This window comes from Homalodisca vitripennis, chromosome X, assembly GCF_021130785.1.
Source record: "Homalodisca vitripennis isolate AUS2020 chromosome X, UT_GWSS_2.1, whole genome shotgun sequence".
In the NCBI taxonomy this organism is placed as follows: Eukaryota; Metazoa; Arthropoda; class Insecta; order Hemiptera; family Cicadellidae; genus Homalodisca; species Homalodisca vitripennis.
The window spans coordinates 77,395,629-77,407,632 of NC_060215.1; the positions used below are offsets into that span (position 1 = coordinate 77,395,629).

Sequence of the window (12,004 nt, forward strand, 5' to 3'; positions counted from 1 at the left end):
CACCATCCGACACCGGCAGGCAGATAACGGAGACACCTGATACGTTCCGCCGTCGACGGGTTTCGCAATGTAAAAAGTTTCCGATTATCGCTACGCTGCCATCTCCACTAACAAACGTGTACACCTACAACGTTCATATCGTGTATGTAATTAGGGATGGCAGCAGTCAGGGCTTTAATTAACTATTTGATTTACAAATAAACTAGTGTAGGGTCAATAATTTATGCAAGTTTGGATACAAAAACCTAGAAGAGAAACACAAATTTTAGAGACGATATCTCGATATATGAATTTGGACTAATCCATCAAATCCCCGATTGTACTACAAGACCCATATGTGTTGTGTAACATTTTTATTTACATTTAAATCAAGAATTCTGTGAGAGTACTGTCCAAGTGACACACAGAGTTAGGGGGCCACACGCTAGGGCACGAGGTGAAGGCAAAGAAGAGGTCCGATCGCGGTCACGACCTCCGTGAAACAAGGATCGCGGATACCTGCACCGGCAAGTCTCGGACAACATTACAATACAGACTATACCGTGATACGTGCTCACCTTCAGATTTTGGCACCGAGTCGAGTTGAGTCATCGATGAGAAGACATGCCTAAGGCCAGAGCCATAGTCGTTCTTAACTGAGGAAATCACTTAAACGATTCCTTTTTGCTTCTGCTTACAATAGATGGACTTTAGGGACGATCAAAATATGTACGGTATTTCAATATTAATCAGCAAAAACATGTTGTAACACCGAAGTGTTGTGCAACGATGAGGTTGTCTGTAGACAAGCCCATCCACTCATCCTTCGCAATGACGAGCATCTCTGGTGCCCGAACACATAATTTATAACATTTACGAGACAGAATTATGAATATAAATATATATATAAATATATATATATAAATATATATATATATATATATATATGTACTGAAACACTTCATTGGTAATAAAAACCACTAGTGCGATGTGCCAAAACAACATTTACAGACGAATCGATCTGAAAGAATCCAACATAACCGACGTGTGTTAGTGTCAAACCCACACCTTTCCTGGCGCTCCTTTCCTTTTATTGCTACACTTCCGACTTCATATTCGTATTCTTTATTTTGTTGGCGACAGTTTAAAATATAAAAATCACAAACCTTTCTTCCAAATATCCTTTAATCTTTTACCTGAAGCAAAGAAAAATCTGAATCCAATTTTCAAAATGTTGGTCACATTAAAAATTAATTGTTAGCAGCCTCAGTGTAAACGCAACTTCGTATTTCTCAGCATCTGGTAAATTGTTCAGGTCCTTTAAACAAGTCTTATGCAATATATAGCAACGTTGCTTTCTTGAACCTTATTGTTACTTATTGAAAACTGTTATCCGTTAATAAATAAATATATAAGGTAACTTAAAACTTTTGTATTTGAAATTCTGCTTCAATTGCAGTTTAATCTCCCCTCAAGGGGGTCTATCGGTTAAAAACATGTTATTACTGGATAACAGCAATTTTTAAACTTTATATAATCTTGTTTCCTAATACATTTTAATACAAGTGAAGTAAGTACATTGTAATAATTCAGAAAGTAAGTTGTCAAAACCACAGTAATAAAATTAATGTAGAAGTTGTATAATGCATATTTTCACTTAAATGCATAAACCATATAAGACAGTTTTTCTGCGAAAATTCTTTTTATGTCACTCAACCTCGTGAACAAGTCCTCTCAGCGGATTCACTTTTAAATAAGGAAGATGTAGGTATTAGAAATAGTAAATACTTCACTAATCCATACATTATTACAACATGGAGGAAACCTCAACAAGTACTAAGCTCTAGGAAAAAGATATTTCATTAGGTGTGGAAACCCCTTACGACGCTACGTTCTGTAAAAACGGGAAGATTCCTTAGAAATGATTGCATAAAAATGTAATTCTTAAACTAACTGAACATGTTCAAGGACGTGACAGTCACGTCATGCACAGCACATTGCGCAAAAGTGATGCAGATTATATATAAAGATGTTTCGACGCTTTTACCTGCGTATGCAAATCTGTTTACTATCGTATACTCATCTTCGATTTGAATCTGGGTGGAGCTCAAGAAGATTTCTATTGTTCATTTCAGGATTGTGGACAATAAGAAATTACATTTTCCCGTTCTAATAATTAATCAATGTGTTATACAAAAGCTGCTGGTAACAACTAAACAACAATAAGAAAGCATGTGTAAATTAAAATATATAACTTTGAATCATTTGTGACTCATATTCAGTAACGCTATGCAGCTTTGAAGGCAAATCTTCTCACAGCATCATTACGAGCCAGATTTATGCATTAAATGCCTATTCTACTTACTGTACTAGTGGATATATGTCTTGAAACGATAAATTATCTACCAGCAAATACATTTTAATTGATTCATTCATTTTTTCATTCACAGGATATGGTTCTCCATAGGGACCCAACTTGGTTTATACATGTCAAGTAAAACATAAACCGTTTAAGGAAGGTTCATGTTTGGCTAGTTTACACCTACATTGGGTACAGTACAATCAACCGATAGTGACAGTTAAATATAGGCAACCTCATAGTACCACATCACTAACTACACATTTCGAGATATTTGAATAAGGAATAACTTGATCATGAGGTTTAGGTTAATGTTTAGGATGGTGGTTGCAATGGGTGAGGTTGCTATAGCTTCATTATTCATTTTAAAAATGAAACCCTAAACGTGAGGAAAACAGCTCCACTTCCCGCTTTCACTGGTAGAAGAAGAAAAGCAGGAACATAACTGGCCTCCCCTTCTTCCTCCAAGGTGACAAGTATGATACCGCAATTACCCAACAACCTTCTATGTTTTCTGTCCCATCCCACGGAAGAGTACTCCTTACGCATCCTGCCCCAGACATTGCGGAACAAGTAGAAAATATCTCTTAGGTATAGAAGTATCGAGGTTTCCTGTTTCTTGGGCTACAGCACACGCATGTGAGATATTGAAGAGGAAATATTAAACTATAAATCTTGTTTTATAAAGTTGTTTTACAGGTTAATACATTACATTACCTATATTACGGCGGTGTACTATACATTATCATACGTATTGTTATACTACAAATGTAATAAGTTATTAAGATCACACACGTTGTGCTGTATTTGATTCTACATATGGGTTTGTACCAAATTCAGCCCATATCCTATTATATCGTATCGTAATTTGCAACATTTAATGACAGAAAATGTAACATATCTAGTAGTACCTTCCGATTATGAGTGTAGACTACTTAGTTCACACAGGGCAAAATCTACATAAATATAATAACTAAAGTTATCGATTACATCACTCCATTATGCATGATGCTACTCGGTTCCACAACCAATACATCCGCAAACAACGACCCTGAAAAACCGGTCTCGACTTTAGCACACTCCGGTCTCCCGCACATGTAGCCTTCACACCTCAACCCCGCCAGCAGTATCACACGTGACTTACTGATACACAACCCCTCAGTTACTGTCCGGTCTCCGCACATGTAGCCTTCACACATCAACCCCGCCAGCAGGATCACACGTGACTTACTGATACACAACCCCGCAGTTACTGTCCAATCTCCGCACATGTAGCATTCACACCTCAACCCCGCCAGCAGTATCACACGTGACTTACTGATACACAACCCCGCATTTACTGTCCGGTCTCTGCACATGTAGCCTTCACACCTCAACCCCGCCAGCAGGATCACACGTGACTTACTGATACACAACCCCGCAGTTACTGTCCAATCTCCGCACATGTAGCATTCACACCTCAACCCCGCCAGCAGTATCACACGTGACTTACTGATACACAACCCCGCATTTACTGTCCGGTCTCTGCACATGTAGCCTTCACACCTCAACCCCGCCAGCAGGATCACACGTGACTTACTGATACACAACCCCGCAGTTAATGTCCGGTTTTCGCACACGTACTTCAACATTGGTACTTTGTAAATTTATCAGGGGAGCAGAGGAGGAGCGTAAACAGTTTTATATAAATACTTGAGATTTTTTTAATTCAGTGTTTTTATACCAAAATCACTAAATCAAACCCTGTTGACTGTGCAATGTATTCACAAATTATATTTACATACACAATGGCCGTGGGTACGAGTTTGCGATGTGTACAAATACAGATTACCGTGTCAGAGAATATGGAGAGATAATGATAGCGCATGACCTTTCTAAGTTTCCTTCCCAGATATTCACACTTTTGGACAAGATGAATGTCCTCAATACAATATCTCGTACTTAAAAACAAGTATTTCAATAAAAACGGAACACTGATTCCTCGTGCCATCACCATACTTCTTCCAATATATAAAAGCAAGCACATATGTTTAATTACTTCTAACATTGGCTCACGGTTCACACCCAAGCAGGGTATATTAATATACTGCACTAAGTACGACGAATATCGCTATAGACCGTGACGTTGCAACGCCAATGTCGACACTGGCATTGTCATTCAAATGTCTTCTAATTGCCATTCTGGCGTAGTCTTTGTTAGAGCCTCGTCCGCCAAACGCGTCAATTATGCAACTAGGCGTTCTTTAACTACCACCACCCACCCTTTCTTAATCACCTCAGAACGGCAAATGCGTGCGAACGACAGTGCATATGACGATTTTATAAGTTTCATGACTAAATCGGTTACATTATGATATTATAGGAGGTTTTTTTATTTTAAAGCATTCTTTCCGCAACAAATGCATACAATTTAGTATAGTCTCAATATCTGTTCGCGAGGGAATTTCCATACAAAAATAACTTAGTATGGACAATGTTAACAGAGAAATAGCTATCCCAATTGCGGGAGTACAGTTTTTATACCATCAGTTCTTTAGTTATTTCTTATTCCATCGATACATCAGTCAATCCACTTTATTAAAAACTGATAAATAAGATAATGAATCATACCAAAGTTTACTTGAATTTACAATATAAAATATTTTAATGCTTAAACAATCACATAAAACACTAAAGTCGACGAACTCTTGAAAACTAACTAAGAACTCAAATAAACGAGTCTAGCGTCAAATAAATTAAAGCACATACAATTTAGACTGGCTCCAACCACTCAAGTATTGATCTAATTGTAATGGGTAATTAGCAAAGCCGAACTTCATCTCCCTTGTTATATGGGCACTGAACTACGCAAAGTGCTATAAAATACATTTACACGCCAACGCGTATTTTTAGCTTTTGTAAAAATATTAATTTTACAAACGTTTCCTATTTGTTTAGATTTAAGCTTCTGTCATTTGTTTCTTATAAAACCAACATAATTTATCCGGCTGCTCACTGCATTGTCAGTATTAAATTGCTTGTTGTAAACTATTAAAATACGGAATGATGCAGTTTATATTCAACCCGGCTTTGGTTCAAACACAATAGGAAACCTTCAATCAATAGGAATAAAAGAAACAAACAAAAATAATTATAAACAGATATGAATTTGATTAAAAACCGGAGTTATTATCCTTAGCTATTTTTTGACTGATAATGATCAATTATCATTACAGTATTGCCATGTGATCAACCGTTTTCTGCCTTACAATCCAAATCAATTTCAGTTACAACTCCGCTTACAATTAACAAATATAATCCTTTTTAAATTATCGATACTGACAAAATAAAATATTTATACATCTGATTACTTTAACGTATTAGAGCAAAGTGGCTGGACGAGTCGAATTTCCTTCAATCAGAGATAGTGTATAAACCAAAGTCTCCTGAAGAACCACATTTGTATAACAAAAATAAAACCTGGAGTCAAATACATACTACTACGATAGTTACCAATTATTACGATACGATAGTTACGTCTTCTATCATGCATGCGGCAAGACGTGACGTGTTTTACTATGTTATATCTAGAGTAGTATTTTAAATCTCACATATGGTAATCTTACAATACAACTTCGTGCAGTTTTTTTAACTTTGTATAGCATTTGTACGCCGAAACTAATTTAGTCCCAGTGAAACAGGACACCTAGACTTGTGAAACGCCAATGCTACAAAAACAGCTTGAGAGAAGGGATTTCAAGCAGACTATTTTTACATAGAAACTTCACGTTCCACTCCCTACAGTTAATTATAGTAGAATATAAATCCATCTTTCAAATTTACATGTGGAAATTACACCTTGCCCATCGCGTCTAAATGTCTGTTCCAGCCAACGGTAGGGTGATCACTGTTGCCAGAAGGATGGGGCGCGGATACTTCATGCCTGGTGCACACATGACCTTGTGACGGCTCTGCTTGTTGTGTCAGGAGTAAATACAAGGTCATGGATAATTATTACTTTCTTACACAAACGGAACAGGGCCCTGAGGGACTTCAGCTAGATTTATTGTTATGCAGAATCATAAGTAATTGTTTTACCCTCCAGCTGATGAACGATGGCACAAAAGTTCATCTATACTCATCGTTAGCTGACAAAGCCGCCGGAAAACTTTCCGCGGTTATTGTACGACAGTAGGTTAAGTAATACAGAATTAATTTATACAAGTACTATTCTCTTTCTATATATTAAAAGTACCATATGCGTAATATCTTTCCTTACAAGCTGTTTGCGATCTAAGGCCGCTTGACACATAGCTACCAGTAAGTGACTGGATTTTGTATGTTTTAGGTAGTTTATATAAAAATGTTCTGATGCAGATAACAACACTATAAACCCTATATTTTATGTTGTATCTTTTTGTTCCTACACATTTGTGCACATCTTATACATATGAAGTAGCTTAAATGGTATAAAAGCAATAAATAAATCAATTGGACCGGATATTTTGTTACATTTCATGTCTATAACTTATGAAGTAATGATTTATTCCAGCATTTTTTACAATAAATAAAACAAAAACTCTTTCTATGGAATAAGAACTGGCCACGTTTCCAAGTATTGTGGCCAGATTAACAGAAAAAAAACCACACAAAAAAGCCAGAGTCCAGATTTGCAATTGAAATGGCACATGAGTCGCGCACTGTGACGTCTGTTCTTTGTAGCACACTGCAATCACATTAAACTATACAGCCACAATTACACTATTATATTTAACAAAGCATACGATTAATAAAAAAAATATCAAAACTATTTTAACAATAATAAAGTTTTAAAGTTTATTGTTCTAAATAATAATTTTAAAATAATTACAAAGTACTTACAGAAAACAACCATCTTTTTACCTTACTACTAAAAGTTCTTAGACCTACTGGTTCTTTGATTGACAAGGGTAGATTGTTAAAAAACGTAGGACCGCCATGACGAAATGAAAATTTAAAACGATGATTTAAATACTTTTGGAGTTCTAAATTTTCTTCGAGTTATATTACGCGTTAAGTATGAAAGATCAGTAGTTCCAGTATTGCCGCTTCTCTGGTAAAATAATCTAAGAACTTTATAGATATAAATATGCTATAGACATAACACATTATACAGGTATATTGTTTAGAATATAAATTTTCAAACCGTTTTAAAACATTGCTACGTGAAACCAAACATCTTATCGCCATTTTAGGTTTTAGGTACTACTGTATACTGGAACTCGACACCTCTCTAGTCCCGCCTACGGTTTCTTATCTGGTAAACTACGAGTACCTGACATACCTGGACGACGCGGGCGATGTATATCACAATGACACCCCTTGACTCTGCCACCTGGGTGCTTCACGATATTGTCGTAGCGTAGTATCCACATGTGTTCGGGACCCCAGAGGGCAGGGTCGGGATCGGCGGGTGGCACGCACCGGGCCCCCATCCCATACCTGCCGCAGGCCGCGTCCACACTACTTACTTCTGCTCACTTCGCTCACGACTACTTCAATATCACATATCACTGCAGCACTAGAGTAACAGTTCACTTTTGTGCAGAATGTGTAGTCCTTACATTAAAAAATCCCAAGTAGTCAGTTCTTCGAAAGTCTTGTCTATGTAGAACCTTAATCTGTGTTAAAATCCCCCAATGTTATACAGCCCTAATGCAAGTATAAATATTTTAAAATGAGTGGCTTTTTTAACTATTTATATTTAACATATATACAACATATAGATATGTTATATATAAAACACACACACACACACACACACACACACACACACAAATGTCACATAAGAATGAGTGGCGATCTCACTAATTAATTATGGTATAATGCGGCCTGTCGTTAACGTAATCTACACACAATAGGAATTGCATTCCCTTTCCTTCCTCCTTTTACTGCGAACTGAATTTCCCATTACCATTCTTTCTAATCACTCGACTACAGGAAATGATTGCTAATTTCTTCCTCGTTACTGCATATAAAATTAACATTAATCGATCTTGTCAGTTCCAGGATACAATGGATGACAAGGTGGATTGGTATTTTATAACGATCCCATAGCTTATTCCATCGTATCTCAGTAAGAAGGACATACTGAAATATTTTGAACAAAACTAATGCACGTTTACACGGGAGTCTACCACATTGCTTAGGACGAAATCAGGCGTAGAGCTGAGTGATAAATATAAGCTTTATTTTTCACAATCTATCTTTCATAACATATCTTTCTCTATATTTTATATCTTGTTTATGATATATAAACAAGGCATAGAATACAGATTAAAGATATATTTACTAACTACATAATAGCCATACATCCGTGGTCTGCAAGTGCGAATTAGGGCTGCACCGGTCATCGCTGTTAGCTCTTTCACGTTCTGTCAACTAACAATAGCCTTTAGCAATCTTACATAATCAATTCATGAGTTACATTATCCTAAATGTCGCAAAATCGATGGAAATTAATTTGACACATTATTTATTACCGTGTGCATGTCAAACAGGATTGAGTATTCTACTTGTATAATTCTTTACACTGCAAAGAGTGGTACATACTTTATTGTAAATAAACTCCACTATACCTGATAATAAATATCGGAATGTGATTAGGCAGTCCACATATGTATGCGCGAAGTTCACCTAACTCTATGCGTAATGAAGCAAACGGCCAGTTAACGTTTAGCGTCCTATTATCGAGTAAGTTACGTCACACCACGCGGGCTACAACCTACTTCTTCAGTACAACCACACAATACACCGGCCTATTAACCCCGCCTCTAACCAGTCTGCTCTGCTATTATATTGTTACCGATGTAGCTGTCACTATTTTGCCCAACTGAGGTTATGTTATTCGTTTACCTCTTTAAACCTAACTACACTGTTTTATTCTCCGGATTGTATTTATTATAAAAAGTACTCGAGGTTCTTTGTATTATTGCTGAGCATACCAAATAAATGTACAATTGTTTACATCGAATGGTGCATTACTGTGACTTTAGTGCCAATGACATTTACTGTTTTTCTACGGTTCTTGAAATCGTTATCAACTACGCTTAGAGTAACTTCACTATTCTCACTTCCACTAAAATTTTGAGTTGGAGGGAGTAATACCGATTTAAACTTATTCCATTGTTCTTTCCTAGCTTCGCCCCGGACGATAGCCCTGGCGGTGTACTCGGAGAAGGGCCCGAACACCTCACCACAACGCATACGAAATAATCATCCGACAGCACGTACTTGATCATCAAATTAAGGTGTAGAATTCACACATTTTCAAATTAAACCCCTTAAATATAAACGTAATCATTGACTTAGAATTAATATATCTGCATTGTTTATTTCCGTAAATCGCAAACCGGAACATAATCGCGGACTTCACGTTGCGACTCACGGGCGAACGCGCGTGGAATGACGATACTCGGAAGCAATATCGGATATGTTACTACTCGTTGTTAAAATATATTGTGAGGGTAATAAAACATCGAGTTTAAACATTATACTATTGAACTTTGTTCATAATGTTCTAAGAAAATACCGATATTCATACGGAATACAAGAAAATACACATCCTGATTAAATTATGTAATCCATCACAATAAACTAGATTAGAACAAAAGTATAAACGCTTCGGAGTTACAATAATATTTAATGATATAAGAATGTATAAAAATCCATTTAACCATTTCTAGAAACATTCCGCACTTTTAATACATAATATAAATAAATAAGACAGATTTTGGATATTCAACTGGATAGGTCTCTCCCTAAATCGCCCTTTTACTCATACACAATATCGTGTATTCTCTCGTGTAAACCATTCCATCTGAAGACAAATCAGACGGTTTACTGCGGTACGGATAACGTGGATTAGCAAGTGGGATATCGGAGGGTAAAATCTACAACACCGAAAATTACAATGGCAGTCTGGAAAGCTTTATAATATATTTTGAATCGTTCCCAATTTGGTTGTAGACACGACAAATTCATCACGATACGTGACGTCATGATAATTGCTGTGATAATAAACGAGTACTGTATATAAACTTGCGTAAGAACGCTTCATGTCTACAACTCCATTGTTTTAGAAATGGCGTAACTTTCTGACAGTTACAAACACGTGAAAATTAAGACGCGGTTGTATTAAACCGACCTTGAGTTTTACCTCACAAGAACAATGTTTAATTTCAGACACGTTCACGCCCGTAGTTTGATCGCAGAATTATGAAAGATGTTTCATTTTAAAGATGTTCTTTATACGAATCCAAACGCTTCTCAGCTTTCCTTGTACATGTTTTGAATATTTACACGATAATTTATAATAATCTCTTTCTTGCATCATGACAATAGTATATTACAATTTATCTAAAACATTAACATATCGGTACTCAAACAGCATAATGATAAGAATTCAAGACATTTTAATAAACAATATCAATATGGAATAAAAATAAGAGGTTTGATTGCATATTAATTATGTCTTTAAAATGGGAAATCTGCCAATCCTATAAACATAAATAAAGGCATGCGGTTTGAGGATTAACCATGTTCTTATGGGGATAAAATCGAGATGAGCTCCATCACTCCTGGCTCTAACAACACATTACAACACACGCAATATATTAAATACAACTTCTCTAAACCTTTAAGAGTTTCAGAGACCTAAAACAGTACATTTTTGAAAATAATTTACAAACTCTCTCTTCAAAATCTTTTTAAAGGTGGCCATGAACTAAAATAAAACTTGTGACAAGTTTGTACAGTAACAAACCTTTATTTTTTACAGAAAAGTATTTTATGTTGTGTTGTTGTTGTGTCTGGGAGGAGAGGGGAGACAAATCTCGACACAGATCAGATACATTCTGGGTAATTCGTTATCCTGTATACAGTTATTGTCCTTGAATGGGAGAAGTTATGTTATGTAAATGTAATTACGTGGATGTCCAAACTTAGATGACGCAAAGAGAGAGCCAACAATCCCGTGTTGGATTACGGTCGACCGCACAAATTACGCGTAGGCACATAGTCCAGCGCACCGCTATTCAATTAACATAATTCCAGTATGGATCACATCAATTCCCATAGTGGACTTGTACAATTTTCAAAGAATTTTTAAAATCAAAATAAGATTTAAAATTTCAATGAACATGAATATGTCGGATATATTACATTTTTGTGACCCAATCGAAACAAGAAGCTTGTTATAATTTACTATTATCACTAACTGCGACCAATAATGTTCAAATATACTAAATACAATCTTTAGAACGAAATTAAGAGACTGTGAATTTTGATTATCAATTCCAAAAGTTTGTTTCCTCTAGAGCTTTCCACTTCTTCAGAATTTAAATTAAATCACATATAAAACAGATCTTAAACTTAGTTTCAAAATATCCATCCAACATAACAATATACTATACTTTCGGAATTTAGTAGAAAACGCGATGCAGTATGGAATTTTGAATATGACGATAACACTAATCCTCACAAATTAATACAGTTTGGAAATAATCAAGAAATGGTTTCTATTTGAAAACGAACATCGTAAATAAACCTGTGATTATAACGTAGGCTAATTAAACGTCCAAACAATGCCGTACGCACAAGAGAGCTTCACAACGCACGCTTTCTACTCGCCGAGGTCCGCATGGTTAC

General features: G+C 36.1%; 1 protein-coding gene across 7 annotated transcripts in view; it reads right to left on the minus strand.

Moving 5' to 3' along the window:
• The window catches only part of LOC124369236 (CLIP-associating protein 2), a 192,551-nt gene that overhangs the window by 130,254 nt on the left and 50,293 nt on the right, over positions 1-12,004 (minus strand). Inside the window, exon 1 of one of the 7 annotated variants that reach the window (XM_046827122.1) lies at positions 7,641-7,979. The exons of the other annotated variants lie outside the window; for them this stretch is intronic. Within the exon in view, the coding sequence (XP_046683078.1) occupies positions 7,641-7,791 (151 nt within the window). The 5' untranslated portion in view covers positions 7,792-7,979. Of the gene's footprint in view, positions 1-7,640; positions 7,980-12,004 lie in introns of those variants that run through there. 7 annotated transcript variants of the gene reach the window in all.